Source organism: Macrobrachium nipponense, chromosome 45 (genome assembly GCF_015104395.2).
Source record: "Macrobrachium nipponense isolate FS-2020 chromosome 45, ASM1510439v2, whole genome shotgun sequence".
Taxonomy (NCBI): Eukaryota; Metazoa; Arthropoda; class Malacostraca; order Decapoda; family Palaemonidae; genus Macrobrachium; species Macrobrachium nipponense.
In genome coordinates this window covers 15348633-15364475 of record NC_061105.1, presented here as the reverse complement: position 1 = coordinate 15364475, position 15843 = coordinate 15348633, and the positions used below count along the sequence as shown (strand labels likewise).

General features: G+C 40.9%; 1 protein-coding gene across 7 annotated transcripts in view; it reads right to left on the bottom strand.

Moving 5' to 3' along the window:
* Positions 1 to 15843, bottom strand: part of LOC135214396 (uncharacterized) — a 32220-nt gene that overhangs the window by 12919 nt on the left and 3458 nt on the right. For 5 of the 7 annotated variants that reach the window (XM_064248658.1, XM_064248655.1, XM_064248654.1 and 2 more), the window contains exons 2-8: positions 7616 to 7700; positions 7275 to 7340; positions 5629 to 5814; positions 5130 to 5480; positions 4748 to 4912; positions 3400 to 3462; positions 2635 to 2755 (exon numbers count right to left, since the gene is read on the bottom strand). In XM_064248658.1, coding sequence (XP_064104728.1) covers positions 2635 to 2755; positions 3400 to 3462; positions 4748 to 4912; positions 5130 to 5480; positions 5629 to 5814; positions 7275 to 7340; positions 7616 to 7670 — 1007 coding nt within the window. In that variant the 5' untranslated portion in view covers positions 7671 to 7700. Of the gene's footprint in view, positions 1 to 2574; positions 2756 to 3399; positions 3463 to 4747; positions 4913 to 5129; positions 5481 to 5628; positions 5815 to 7274; positions 7341 to 7615; positions 7701 to 15843 lie in introns of all 7 variants that reach the window. The other 2 variants (XR_010314336.1, XR_010314337.1) reach the window with 1 other exon arrangement.

Below are 15843 nucleotides of genomic sequence, written 5' to 3'. Positions count from 1 at the left end.
GGCAGAGTTCAGTCCGTGTCTTCTAGACGCATCCACTAAGGTAGAAAAGTCTGCTTCGGCAGAGGACGGGAGAGAAAGACCCATATTCTCTCCCGTTTGGTACCAAATGCCCCTTCTGCCAGCGAGTCTCGCTGGGGGCATGCAGAAGACCGTCCTGACTAGTTCCTTCTTAGTATCCATCCAAGTATTTAGTGACTGAAGAGCCCTCTTCATAGAGATAGTAGGTCTCATTTAAGGAAAGGAAAGACGAGGATTTAGGCACCACTTTGCGCTTGAAAACAGAGAGCGCGGAGAGGGAGGAGCGGCGGGAGTTAACGCGTCCCCATATTCCTCAAGAAGAAGGGCTGTTAAGACTTTGTAGCTGGAAAGTCCTTCCCTACCGCGAGCCTCGTCTTCAGAATTCCTCGTCCATCTCGGGTCCAAAGGAGAATCCCAGCAAAAACAGGAAGTCTTCTATCCGAGGGAGGCAAACTCCTTATAGGAGAGGACTAAGAGAGTGTACAGAGTCCCTCTTGACAACAGTAGACGTCTCACGTCTGGCTGGTGCATCAAGTCTGATAGTCGGATGACGCTGTAAGACGCCTCGCGTTTGGCTGGCGCCTCTTGCCTAGCTGGCTCCTCGTATCTGGATGACGCCTCGCGCCTGGAAGACGCCTCGCGCTCGGATGGCGTCCTGGCTGGCGCCTCGCGCCTGGCTGACTCCTCCCGTCTGGAGGACGCCTCGCGCTCGCTGGCGTCCTGGCTGGCGCCTCGCGGCTGGTCTGACTCCTCACTGGTGGACGTCTCGCGCTCGGCTGGCGTCCTGGCTGGCGCCAAGCGCCTGTCTGAAGCTTCGCGTTTGGATGACGCTTCTCGCGTCCTGTTGACGTCCTAGCTGGCATCTCGTGCCTGATAGGCTGCACGTATCTGGAAGACGTTTCGCGCCTAGAAGACGTCTCGCGTACGGCTGGCGTCCTGGCCCGAGCCTCGCGTCTGTCATGAGTTTCTCTTGCACTTGTTTCTGAAATGCAAGTCCTCTTCTACATGCTTGGAAGAGGAAGCTTCATGTCTGGGAGGCGCAGGCGCCTGGCAGGTGAAAGAGGATGAGACTTCTTGATAGGAAGCGCAATGTCCTTCTTGCGCGTCGGATCTCTAGTCAGAACTCCTACAAGGAGGCTAGTTGTTCCTGAAACAGCAGCAAGGTAGGTCCTCTTAGAAGCTTCCCCAGCGTCCTCCTCAATGGGAGGAGAGGGAGACCTCGAAGGAGAACGATCCGATACATCCATATAGGGAGACGTAGGCACAAACTTCTCCTCTTGATCAAGGAGGGGGCTTCATCAGAAAAGCGCTCTGGGCTCGAGTTCCAAAAGAAGGTTCTTTCCAATGCCTTTTCAGGGGCCTGGAAAGATCCGAATCCTTCCACCCTCGTTTAGGTGAAGGAGAGGGAGAAGAAGAGAACACTCTCGCAGACGCTTTTCTAAAGCGGTCCTGAGCAGTCTGATGCGAAACAGAAACTGCTGAAGGGACGTCTGACTCGTTGTGGATTCTCCACGACCTCCTTAAGGCTTTCGACTTTCCTTCTCCTCTGGGCATGGGAGGTGGAAGCTGTCTAGGCCTGGGAGCGTCGCAGAGACGATCAAACGCCCCCTCCACAAACACTGGGAGCACTTCACTTCACTGTACATGTCACTGTCACTATCCTTACCTTTTAGGGCTGCCATTTTTGGTTTTGGACCTCATCTTGTGGATAGTAGCCTTCAGGTCGGCGATTTCAAAGGCCGATTCTGAATGCAAAGCCTGTGAAAAGTCCCGATATAGAGGGAGAATAAAAAACATTAAGATTAGGAGAGATAGACTCAATAAAAGGCTCAATAGGCCTTGAACACACACCCTTTGTGCACGTCTCACTCTATCCCTTTTAACTTCCTCAAGTAAGAAGTTAGAGTCTTCCATTCTTCAGCATTCAACCCCTCACATTCATGACAGGTATTAGATGAAGAAGATTCAAACCCCCTACATTTACGAACATACAGTGTGAGGATCAACCGAAGCCTTCGGTATCCTCACCTTGCAGCCTACATTCACACACATCTCACACTAACAGTTGAATCAGACATACTGAGAAAAATCCAAAAGCAAATCCAAATTCAGTCCACAGTATCGAATGCCAAAAACACGATACAGGTACGTCACCAAAAAGTCCGATGAAACGATGATCAAATACTTTGAAATAAGATTTCAGGTCAGGAGGTAGTAACAACAATGTTAATACCACCGGCGACAGAGAAAATATAATAGAAAACAGGATGGTTCCTAGTCCTGCTGCCCAGGGCAGGCCGGTAGATCACCTGACCTACCTGTAGCGAGTGGCGCGAAATTTGAATTCTGTCGGGGACGACGGAGTCTTAGCTAAGTATATATCTGACAGGTAAGTTGATTGTATGAAACTAACCAGTGTTTAGGCAGAAGATATGTGAGTGCAAAACCAATCAAGTTTAATTTACATATATGAAATACTAGTTACATAATGATTTGCCATGTTTCTGTTGCCTCACCTAACCAGAAAATCCTTATCTAATGGTCTTGTGAGCCTACCTCTCAGTACAACCGGTATTCGCTTTTTTATATTCACAAGCCTTCTTGACATTATCTTACCAGCAAAACCTTTCTTTAATGCATCTTTTGTAGCAGATGTAGATTCCAATAATGACTGCTGATAGTACTACTACACTTACTACACTTACTACACTTGAGACAGCTATGATGATTATCACTTCTGTGAAAAACAAGAACCGATTAAAAATTACTAAGATAACTGAGACACAAATTCAAGTTTGAAAAGTGAATGAAAACATGGAAGCATTATAATAGACTGCTCCAGGAGCAAAAGAGTCCAATTGGCATAGGGTCAATTCATCTTTAGTAAATATATTCTATATACAAAACCGAGAACAATAACATAAAAAATACTTCAAGAACATAGACATGAATTGGCAAATTTAAGAAAACTCACAAGTGACCAGAAAACAGATACAGTACCAGTAGTTCTTGGCCTTGTATAGAATAAATGTTTTCAAATGCTGCTTTAACACATACAAAACAAATAGCAGATCCACACTAAAAACACATCTACATGAAGATTAAATAGTACTCAGTACCCTGTATTGCTTTTCTTACACTGAGGGCTCACTGAATTATTTAAATTACTTTGGAATTTTTCACAGCATTACAAAACAACAAAAATGTTTCTCAAGCATAAACAACGGCAGTTCATGAGAATTTTTTCAAATCTTTGTGTACGGTGAGAGATGTAAAACAGAATTATAAAATCTTGTTTCTAAAATAACAAGCAATTTGAGATACACATACTCATTGTTACAAATAAAATCATACTCATCACAAAAGATTATTGGAACTTACTGGTATTCCAAACAGACTCAGTCATCTCCATTTGTGATTCTGTTATGTTGGGCGAATGAGATCCTGTAATAAAGATCTGCCATCACTAAACTTTTCAAAGATGTCAATAAAATGGGTGGATTAAAATCTAAAAATAACACTGATAATGGGAAGTTCATATAGCCCTGGAAGGGTGCCTTAAGTTTGTGTGCTAAACTGAAGAATTACTATAAAACAAAAATTCTGGAACAGAATTTAGTTTGTACAGATTATTCTCTGGATTTATTTCATTTACTATAACTGTCTGGTGAGACACGATGAGTGTAATTGATGAGTATATGTTTCATTTAGGGATCTTATCATCAAAGATGAGCAACCCAAAATAATAGTTACTATACATATTGCTTTCACACACCAACTAATACTGAAATCAACAAGTTCCTACGCTACTTAAATAACATAAATCAAGAGACTAGATATCTAAGAACTAAGATCCTACTCATCTTACTGAAACATGACCTGGCAAACAAGGTTGCTGTAAAAGGAATAAAAAACAAAACATTTGTTTAACATCAAGGTTTCTTTTTGCTGTGCTTGTCAATCATACTGCGTCTCTGACTTCCTATACTCATTTCAATGAGACCTTAGTCAATAATTTCAATATCTTAACAATATTCTCTCCACATGACTTTTATAACAAGAATTTCCCAGTTTTATACATGCAAAGGTTCTAGAGTTTGATTGATGTTGCAAAAATAAATAACACAAATAAACAAATAAATGGCTGGAGTACTCCCTACATGCTGTTACTCAGATTTCTGAACAACTGGAACTATGGCAAACAAGGGAGGCTGAATAACTTCTCCTCGTAATATCTTCAATGAACTGAAAAGTAATACGTACACGCATTGTCTCCAACTTACAGTTAAAATACTTACAGTATTTAAACTTAAACAAATTCTTTGACAGTTACCCTCCCATTACAGCTGGTTTCTTTGAGGTAATTATAACTTGTTAATAGAAAACGAAAACATCCATGTTAAGCATATTAAATTATAAACAATCTTATTTCTTTATACATAAGAGAATACTGTACTTCATTAGCAATTTTCGTAAAAGATACATGATTATATAACTTACATACACAGCATAATAATTATTCATTCTTGTTACAATGTAGCCTTATACCAACTATAAATGACATTGTTTTCCTTGAGTGTACAATACAGAACGTATAAGCTACTGCAGCAAAAAAATAATTAAAAAACATAATTCAAAATTATCTTCAGTTAATAAGTAGCCTAATTTTCAATTGGGCAAGAAAACTTGGCAGCTTTTTGCACACAAAAATTTGGCAGGAGATAGTTACCACTGCAGAAACCCAAGTCATAACTTGCTTCTATGAGGAAAGTATCATCTTCAACTACGCATGAGTATTTGCCTTCTGCTTGGGGAACGACATTGGCAAAGGGGATTCCATAGCAGTCGCTGGCTACGTACTTTGGCCGGATATTGTCTCGAAGGATTCCGTGACCTGGAAGGTAAAAATGGTAAAAGTATAATTCTGTGCTGAGCCTTCTGAGATAAAATCATTGAGAGGTTTTTTATATCTTGCATCACAAACATGTTTAAGAAAAGAATGAACTCTTGAATATTTTCAATTGATCTTCCACATATAACCATGAATTTCTCCTATCCAGTGTTACTGTGATTAAATGAAAAAATGAACTCATTTAACTAACACTCCGTACCTGTGCATACCCTTTCTGTAGAGCATTCGTACGCTAAATGACTTCCTAGATAACACTTGAATGCTTTATTTTGAATGGGTTGACCATCCATTGAGACAGAGAGGCAATAGCCATCACGATGAGACTGACTTACACAATTTGCTGCTTCCCCTCTCAATTCAAGGCTCAATTCTAAGGACTTTTCTCTGTTACAAAATGTTAAGTTGAAAGATGCCTTGAAACGTTCTGGAGGATCTTCAGCTACGGCTACATATTCCCCAATAAGATCTTTGTTGATGTTGGCAAAGGGTATGCCTTTACATCCTTCTGAGGCCACTTTAATACGAGTATTTTCTTTGAGTGCACCATGGGCTGAAATAAGGATCATGTTAAAGCTCTATTCATAAACAATATACATTTTGATTTAAATTATTTCCAGTAGTCAAGACTGAAGAGACAATGTTAGACAAACTTCAATATTAAATTACACAAAACTAGTAATTATTCATACACTTAATACCTGTACAGACACCTGAGGATGAGCAATTGTAAACAAGCTTGTTATTTAGGTAGAATTTCATTTTTTTTCCTCTCGAGAACACCCCTTCTGGTCTGGGAGCTAGGCAATAATCAACATGCATGTCAACGTCTACACAATGAGCCAATTTCTCCTTGAACTGGAGTCTTAGTTCAAAGGCATCCACACCTGAAAATAAAAGAGATTTTTGTGAACCTGGACAGATTCTTTGAGGAAAGCAAACCCACAAAGGGGACAAAGATAATACACAATAAAGGGCCCAATTTTCATAAAAGTCTGAAAGTGGGAAAAATAACCCAGTTTTAAAAATAATCTAAATGAAGTTTAAAAACTAAGGCCAAATAGGGCCATGTATTTACTACATATCTGGATCAGGTGTTAGGAGAGGGTGGAAACTAAGATGAAGAAAGAGAATATGAAAGGAGGTACGGTAAAAGGAACGAAAGTGGTTGCAGCTAGGGGCCGAAGGCACACTGCAAAGAACCTTAAGTAATGCCTACAGTGCACCACATGAGGTCCACTGACGGCACTACCCCCCTATGGGGGCATTCCTGATAAGATCTGTCATTCTAAAAAAATTCTTATTTGCTATTTCATCCAACACGTGTCTCTCTCATCTGTTACAAGGAGCTGAAAATGTGTAGTACCTAAATCATTATCAATTGTGATACTAATTTTGCAAGGTACAGATATAACTGCTACTTAACATCTCTAAATGCCTCCATGCAGTGTTTCTCATACACTACAAACTTTACATTCTTAAATCTAAAACTACTATTACACTACTAGACATTCCAGAAACATTCAGCAACTGGAGTTGAACTTTCAAAGCAAACAGAGTACTAATAGAAACTTGGTGAAGATGGGCTTCGATATGCAAAAGGTATGTAAGGGCGAACATTCGCGGTCTGAGTAATACAAGGATTTCATTCAGCAAATGAGGCTGCACATAAGGCGGTGTGCAGATTGAAGCGTAGTGTCCATCACACACGGACGAAGCATAAAGGGACTGAGCCCCCGCTGTGAATGTGTTTCTTCACAGACGAAAATACATGAATAATATTACATAGAGGGAACGGATTCCTGACATATATACATCAAAAGAAAGGGTGTAAAATGCTCTACATTTTAGTTCCAGGAATAAAAGAGAAGCCATATGGATATAGAGATTTTTACAATGGAAGGGCGAACATTTGCCCGAATGTCGTCCTTACAGGAATAGTTCTTTTTAACCAATTGGCTGAGGCATCTTAAGCAAAGTAAAGATATTGTTTGAGTAAACAACATAAGACTGAATTTTTGGCAAACTAAGTCAGTCAGGATATCCCTAGATACATTTTCAGGTGTAGGGGCAAACAAGTCAGATGGGAGCCAACAGCTGGGCTGTGGGAGGCAAACAACCACCAAACTACTCATGCATATTTGCAGGTTCAGTATGATAAATGTGGTTTAAAGAGATCTCTTTCTTCGAAAAGAAATTGGCATTACAAACCACACCTATTTATTTACTATCTTTTCCCACAGCTTGTCTCTCTGCAGACTGATTTACCTTAGAAACCCTCTTGGGTTTTCAGCTGAAGACTTAAGGAAAGAATGAAACAAAGAAAGAAATAATTACTAATTAGTACCTTCCTTTTTGGTGGCTGGTTGGTCATTCTGAAGGGGTATTTTTCCTGCCTGGAGCCCAGGGCCAGCTGCAGGTGAAAACATATTAAATAAAATTATTGAAGTTAATTAGAGTTTATGAATATACAACAACATTACATTGTGCTCATCTGGTAGAATAAATATGAAGCATATCATAAAGACAGTGGTTATTGATGAATTGAAAACATAGGCAACTGAATAGCTACACAGCCCAATCAGCAAATATCAATACCAATACTTGTTCCTGAATCAATTTTAGCTAGATATTAATATAATGTCATAATCTAATTAACTGACAGATAAAGGAAACTTTACACTTTACCTGCCAAACATAGAGCGACAATTGTAGCTTTCATCACTTGCGAATAATCCACCATATCCACCAAAAACTTTGAGATTTAAATATTCTGAAAAGAAAAGAAAACTTATAAACTGAGTTCAGTGGTCCATACCAATATGATATTGTTATGATACAATAAAGTTTATGCATACTTACCTGGCAGGTATATATATTAGCTGTATTTTCTGAAGTCCGACAGAATTTAAAAAAAAAACTTCCGGACACACGCAGTGGTCGGCCAGGTGGTTAGTACCCATTCCCACCGCCGCTGGGAGGCGGGTATCAGGAACCATTCCCATTTTTCTATTCATAATTTTTATTTCCACTGTCCCCTGAGGGGGAGGTGGGTGTACTTGAATATATATATAATCTGCCAGTTAAGTATGAACAAACTTTATTGTATCATAACAATATCATTTTGCTCATGAACTTACCTGTCAGATATATATATAGTTGAACCCCACCGTTGGAGTGGGAAGGGACAGAATAGAAGGATTTTGGGACACAAATGCATGCAGATGATTTACATCTTGGTTCCACCTGTTAGCATAGCCGACTTCGTGATTACTGTCCACCCAATAGTTCTGGCTTCTGCTTTACTAGAGTTGCCAGCGAGGTAGAGACCTATAAAGCTGGTGCACTCCAGATGATCTGTCAACGGGGGCGTGACCACAATGTGACTAGACCATATTGACCATACCATGAGGGCTAAGAAGTAATATAATTATATATATCACCACCTGACCAACCTAGCCAAAGTTAATGTGTTAACTAAGGCTTCAGAGTTAAGAAGTCGCCGTTGTCAGCGACTCCACAACTAAATTAAGAGCTCTTCCTAACCATTTTCTACAGGATAGGATGAGTAGTACTTCTTGCCCCCAAGATTGTGTCTGCAGACACGTATGGCCCTAGCGAGCAGCAGATCTCATATTGCCATCTTCACATCTCGCAGGGAGTGTGAAGTGAACCCAAGTTAGTTGCTTCGCTAAAACATGGTACCCAGGATGTTGCTGAGTGCCATGCTCTGTGAAATGCTTCCGAGGCCGCGCCCGCTCACCTCGTGAGCATTCAGATAAAAACAAGCTTTCAAATCTTTGTGCAAACACCAATGAAGGAGCATTTTTTTTTTGTTTTTTTTTTTTTTTTTTTTTTTTTTTTTTTTTTTTTTTTTTTTTGTTTTTTTTTTTTTTTTTTTTTTTTTTTTTTTTTTTTTTGAAAGAACTCCTTAACCCTAAAACCAGGGTGTACTTCGATATGGGCAAGTCTGGTCTTTTTCGGAACACTGCAGATTGCCCGACTGACTTCGACTTTCTTGATTTTAAGTAGATAAAACAACTTGAGAGACCTGACAGGGCACAGGACTCTCTCGGCTCCTGCCCACTAACTTGTGCCATCCTTGCTTCCAAGATCCTGGCCCAAGGACAAAAAGGGTTTCCATTCTTAGGCCATAACGAAAGGCTTAGAGAGCACACCTCCTTGTGTTCTCTAAAGCCAAAACTTGTGACGATGGCTTAAATCTCACTAACCCTCTTTGTCGTATCTAGGGTGGTTAGAAGAAGGCCTTCCTGATCACATACAAGAAGTTAACAGGCAGGAGAGGTTCGAATGCTTTGACATCAAGAACTTCAGACTACGTCTAAGTTCCATATTGAAAGCTTCGATCCGGAAAATGCACAGTCTGTACTAAAGTCAGTGAACGACCAGTTGACCAGTCAGACGAATCAAGGACAGCAAGGCTGTACCCTGAAGACCAAAAGGCACTATTCTTAGCTGAAGGATGAGTGTCTGGACTGCCTGGGCGATTCAATCTAAGCAAACCTTGGGGGGTGTATCAACGCAACCCAACGTCGTCCGCAATCGACTTCGTCAATAAGAAAACTCAGGGCTACTATATGTCGCCTGATCTCGCACGAGTGTCTGACTCCGAGAAAAACAGGCGAGGCAAAAAGTAGATGGTGAGCTAGAATCGAGATTCCACAGACCTCAATGATCGTGAAGGTGTTCTTTGTTGTTTGACAGATGCAAATCTGTCAAACAAACATTCTCTGTTGTCTGTTCGCACTGGCAGAATTTTCAAAACACTCGGCAACCGCTAGACCACTGGTAGTTCAGGTGATCTCCCCCACGTTTCCCGTGGCGCTGGTACTTGGAACTATTCCCGTTTTCCTCAGATTTTCTCTAACCCTGTCTCCTGAGGGGAGGAGGGTGGGAATTTAATTATATATACCTGCCAGGTAAGTATGCATAAAACTTTATTGTATCATAACAATATCATTTTCATGCATGACACTTACCTGGCAGGTATATATATAGCTGATTGACACATTTGGAGGTGGTCACAGACAGCAATATCGTCATAATTCAAAAATTAACTAATTTTTAAAATTATTTATTAAGTTCCTTACCTGCTAAGGTAGCTGACTTCGTAGGTCCTGCCTCTTAGCCTGCTAAAACCTTAGTAGGCTCTCAACTAGGATGTGACCTGTTTGTTGAGAAAGCTAATAACAAGGGTCTGGACAACTGGACGGGACCAATTTGTTGACAGGAAACCCTAGCCCTCTCTTACCAGGGGCATCATGCTAGGATAAGTTAGACCACCTGAACCACACACAAAGCTAACGTAACACATTACACTTCACATACTGAAGAGGAAATAACCCTCTCAGACAACCATAAAAAGAACACCACTTAATTAAAATACCTAGCATGTTAGTAATCTATCGTTGCTGCCGTCGATCGAGACGATTCGTACGGACTTTTGCAATCCTGTAACGAACCTCTAGATGATCGTTACATTCTACGCCTGTTGTTATAATAGGCTCTTTCTCGTAAACTCGAGCAGGGACCGAGAGAAGATACTTCTTAAGATATGAGAGCGCTGTGGAATATCAGAGTTGATGTGGACCACTGGTTCCAAAAACTCGTTTCGAGGACTGGAGGGACGACCGAATTGCATTTACTTCTTTCAGATTAAGATCCAGGACATCTGAAACACTATCCAGATGTCCGGCACCTTCTTTCTATCATGACGCACTGAGAGATGTTCAGAATAATTCCTAAATCTTGAATAATTGCAGTCTATTCGGGGAAAACAAACTTCTTCAGGAAGGAAATGGTCCCCAGCAAGCTCATCCATTCCCTCCCCGAGTATGCTTACTTCCCTATAAGGCTGCGCTTTGCCTAAGCAGGAGAGCATATAAAAGTGCAATGTTGCGGTAGAACTCGTAGTTCTATACCGTGCGGTAACGAGCACCGAAAGGGATTAAGAGATAACTCTGTTGAACATAGTAAGGCAAAACTAATGCAACGTTTATTCATTCACGTAAGAAATCCCCTCAATCTTAGGCTAAAGTCCGTGATTGTAGGACAGAGATACAGTTAGTCAGTCAATCCCGCAGGAGAGACGTAAACCGCCAGCACAGAGATACGGTTAGTCAGTCAATCCCGCAGGAGAGGAGAGACGTAACCTAGAGCGCATGACAGCGCACGATCTGTTACTGGCTCGGTTGGAACTTGGACGACAGTCAGACACAGCAGCAGCTAGCAGCTTACGAACGTCGTCTCTTAACTTTATGTCTGGGTTGCCAGCTACCCTATTCTACGAAGAAACAGGTCCGTTATTTTTTTGAACAAAAAGAGACCTCTCAAGCTGGTATATTTAAGCGAAACAGAAAACGCTAAATATATAGATGCGTTTGTGTCGTCAGAACACTACCATACAACGGTAAAAGATAAATCGGAAACTCCTGGAAGGCTGCAGGGAGTGACGATTAAATGTCCTTAAAATAGTAGACAATAGACCTCTCGGTTGCCATCCGAAGAGGTAACTACAGCAAGCGTGTATGACTTGAACCAACCCAGTAGTAAAATAAACGCAAGGCAAAAAAATTTATATATCACAATAAAGTTTGTTCATACTTACCTGGCAGACATATATATAGCTGAATTCGGAAATACAGCTACATACATATCTGACAGGCAAGTTTCATGAACAAACTTAGAGAATCGAAGCAGACAGCTCAAGCTTTCTTAAGATACTGGACATAAGCGTTCATTGACGTAGTCTACCAGTCTATTTCTTGTACGAGTCTGCGAATGAGGAGGAGAGCTCTTCCGAACTTGTCCTTATTCGCTTACGCAATATCAAGTAATGAGATGTTTGTCAATGAGAACTCTAACCCATTAACGGTACAGAGAGATATTTGTCAATGAGGGGAGACCCACTTACTTGACAAAACGATAGTATATTGTCAATGGGGGAAAGTCACTGAATTGACAAAAACGTAATCCAGTAAGTCGAGCCTTTTATTTTTTTCGATTCCCGTCTCAAACAAGGAAGGGACAAGAATCCTGTTAAGAGACTGGGCTTACGGTAGGTTAGAACGACGATGCTCAATCGGCATGGAAGTCTCGACTAGAAACTAACAAAAATCTATCATCTGAAAAACCCTTTCAGATGGTCTAAAAAGCTTTAAATTTATTGCAGTATGGCAAAGGAAGTCCTGTCTTGCGCTTTCCTGAAGAGCGTCCTTTTGATGAGTGCCTTTGCAAGAATCCTACTGAACGTTGCCGAAAATCCTGACGTTCAGGAGTCGAGCCTTTACATAACCCGTAACTGTCTTATCTCAAAGTCTGACTGAGGTAGAGAAAACGAATCTTCCTTGAGCTTTCCTAACTCCATCCACCTTTGCGAAAAGCAATATAATATTGACAGAGACCTCTTGAATTCACGAAACCCGAGGTCTTGCTGGGTTTCGAAGACGAGTTCTGTTCACTTTCTTGAGGCTCAAATCTTAAACAAGAGCTTGAAGAGTTCAACAGAAACGTTCTGGTGCGCGCTCGGCGTCCACTGGCGAGGACGCTCGGCGTCCTGGTGCGCGCTCGGCGTCCAATGACGAGGACGCTCGGCGGTCCACTGGCGAGGACGCTCGGCGTCCTGGTGCGCGCTCGGCGGCACTGGCGAGGACGCTCGGCGTCCACTGGTGAGTGCGTCCATCCGAGCGTCCTGTTCAAGCGATCGTCCAAATAAGCGTGCAGAAAAGCGTCACGTTCCTGACAGGCGTCAAAACAAGCGAGAGAAACTGCCTTCTTTTTCCTATTTCTTGGTGGAAAGAAGTACACGTGATCAGGCAACTTTCGCCTTCTTACTTCTCACTGAAACGCATAACGAGGGAGAAGGGACTGAAGCGTCCTCTTCTATAAAGCTTCTTAGAGGGCGCGAGTCCTTCCGAGAGCTCCAACCCTTGTGCGGGGAGGACGCCTCGGAGGACGAGAAGAAGCAATCCTTCAGGATTCGTGCATGTGCACGCACTTTGGCAGTCTGGGGATTTTCATCAGAAACTGCCGAAGGCACGCCAGATCGGTGGGGTTCCCTGTAAACCCTCCTTCGGCTTTCGACATGCCCTCTCCTTGGTTCTGGGAGTTCGACAGAGGTCTAGACCTAGAGGCGTTATAAGGCCGATCTGACGCACCCTCCACTACACAAAGGGGCACTGTCACTGCGCTTAGCCACTTCACTATTGCTCTCTAAAGCAAAACACTTTCGATTCTAAGTTACGAATCGAAATAGTAAAAGAGAAAGGGCAATAACCTCTACAGACACTGTTTTAGGGCCCGAAGGCAACATTACAGGGTTAGGCGTAACCAACAAAAACAGAAGTAGAACTCTTTTTTTTACAACAATGAAGGAGAGCGATCCACCTCTCTGCAGACATGTAGTCATAACCCGTTAGGCCATACTACAGGCGTTAGGCAAAAAAATAAAGTCTACCGGAAGGTTGAGCAGTCTCAACTACCCATAGACTTTCGTTAATTGATTAATTGCCGTAACATACTCAAACCAAACCTTTTTCCTTACCGGAAATTAGACACGTTTAACTGCATTTACATTGCGGTACATCACGAATCATACTTTTTCCTTACGGAAATAGACATGTTTTACTGATTTAATTGCGCCCCCGAAGTGCGGAACTACCGAAGCTTTCGGTAGCCACACCCTATCTTTGCAGACAACAACCTCTGAAACTAGCCATAAACTAGATTCAGATATCTTATGCAAAAATGAATCAAATTCAAATCAATTTAAGATAGCGTATGCCTAGCCACAAAATCCAAGTAAATAAATTAAAAGACAATTAGGATACTTAGCGGCAATTGAAGTTTCCAAAATCCTAAGCCGGAGTACTGAAAACAGGTGTTTTCAGTACCGGTTTGACAGAAAATTTATGATTAGAAAACATGGGAATTGGTTCCTGATACCCGCCTCCAGCGGCGGGGGGGGGGAAAATCGGGTACCTAACCACCTGGCCGACCACTGCGTGTGTCGGAGTTTTTTTTTAAAATTCTGTCGGACTTCAGAAAAAATACAGCTATATATATACCTGCCAGGTAAGTGTCATGCATGAAACCTTATAATTACTTGTAACATCTTCCTACATCTTACCCTCAGGTCAGTCAAGGGTGTGTACTTAGCTTAACTGGTAGAGTCTAAGCCAACTAACCAACCTTCTTTTCACTCTAAGAAAAGTGGAGTTCCCACCACAAATGTTATAAGTACACTTCAGTGGTATGACAAAAAGCGAATAACCCGATTTAATACAGTTTACTAATAATCACAATCGTTGACAAGCTTTCTTCTCGTAATTTTTGAAGCTAATTGTCTCCACAAGTTCACACAGAATAATGAGAAGATTCGAATGCAGTGCAAAAGTTAAAACCATCACCATACTGCTGTAGGAGTATTTTCCCTTTTGACTGGGTAAAGATAGCAACCCAATTGTATATAGTAGTATATTAGCCCAGGAACTTTAGGGTTTTCGGGTAAAATAATTAGATAAAAGCGGAAACTTGGCACACATGTAGAGATTTGTGACTTGAACAACATATCAAAAGTCCCGTGGCCTCCCGCACTTGCATTAGCCGCCATATTGGAAAATGGTCGCCATATTGGAATTCTCTTAAAGTTCAAATATCTCATAAAATAATAGTTTTATAAAAAAAATTACCACTCAATAAAAGTTGTTCAGAACTTAGTGTTTCATAACACTGACTCAGTCATTTTACAAAAATATGTAAATTTATAAGGAAAAAAGCAAAAATATTAAAATTGAAGTAATAACTATATTTTTCAAAAACAATTTCCACAGAAATGGTGGCGTATATGAAAAAATGCATCAAAAGAAAAGTTGGAGGATGCTGAAGAAGACAATGAGTTGTTAGAAATTTGATTTTGAAGCACGTGTGTTCGCTCTGAGTGTGGCATGTTCAGATCTAATTCAAACCTTAATTACTTTCTCTGTATGACACTTACTGCATAGATATTTGAAGCAAACATGCTGCCATTTCTCTTGTGCTTATGTGTATATGTTTATATGAATGAACAAATAATAATTTGACATTACAATTGAAAAAGGTTTTTTCTTTGAAGTTTGTTTTATGTTTATATATATATATATATATATATATATATATATATATATATATATATATATATATATATAATAAGGTTGCGTAAGTCAAACGCTCGAATCGGCTAGCATAGTGGAGGGGGTTCCATATCGATTCTAATTACAAATACAACGAGATCGGCGTTGATTTGAAATGGTCAGAATCGATATAAACCTTTAGCCTCTCTGATAGCCGTTCGGTAGCGTCACTGTCCAATCCTGATTTCGTTCCCCGTCCAACTGGACGATGGTTCGATCCATGGGGGTACGAAATTATTATCAACTAAAAATTCCCCTCCGTACATATATTGAAAATATATCAATTCCGAGGTAGAGCGAATTAGATATTAAAGGACATTTGTAGCTCGAATGATTTATATGAATCACGGTTGACGTGATAAATATTCACACACACACACATATATATATATATATATATATATATATATATATATATATATATATTAACCACAGACCATAGGAGCTTTTGGTGAAGAGCTATGGTTTGTCCCAAAAAGCCCTCGTATATATACCGAAATCCGGGTATACAAGCATATAGGCCACTGATGGCCATTGCATATCCAATTGCACCCGACTATGGACTGGAATTACTCTGACAAATTTTGTTCTATTTTAGTCTTGAGCGTGCAAAGAGCAGTGGGAGTTCGCGGTGATAACACAGTCTGTCCTCAGAAAGAATACATTTTCAGTATCGGTGGATTTTACACACACACACACACACACACACACACACACACACACACA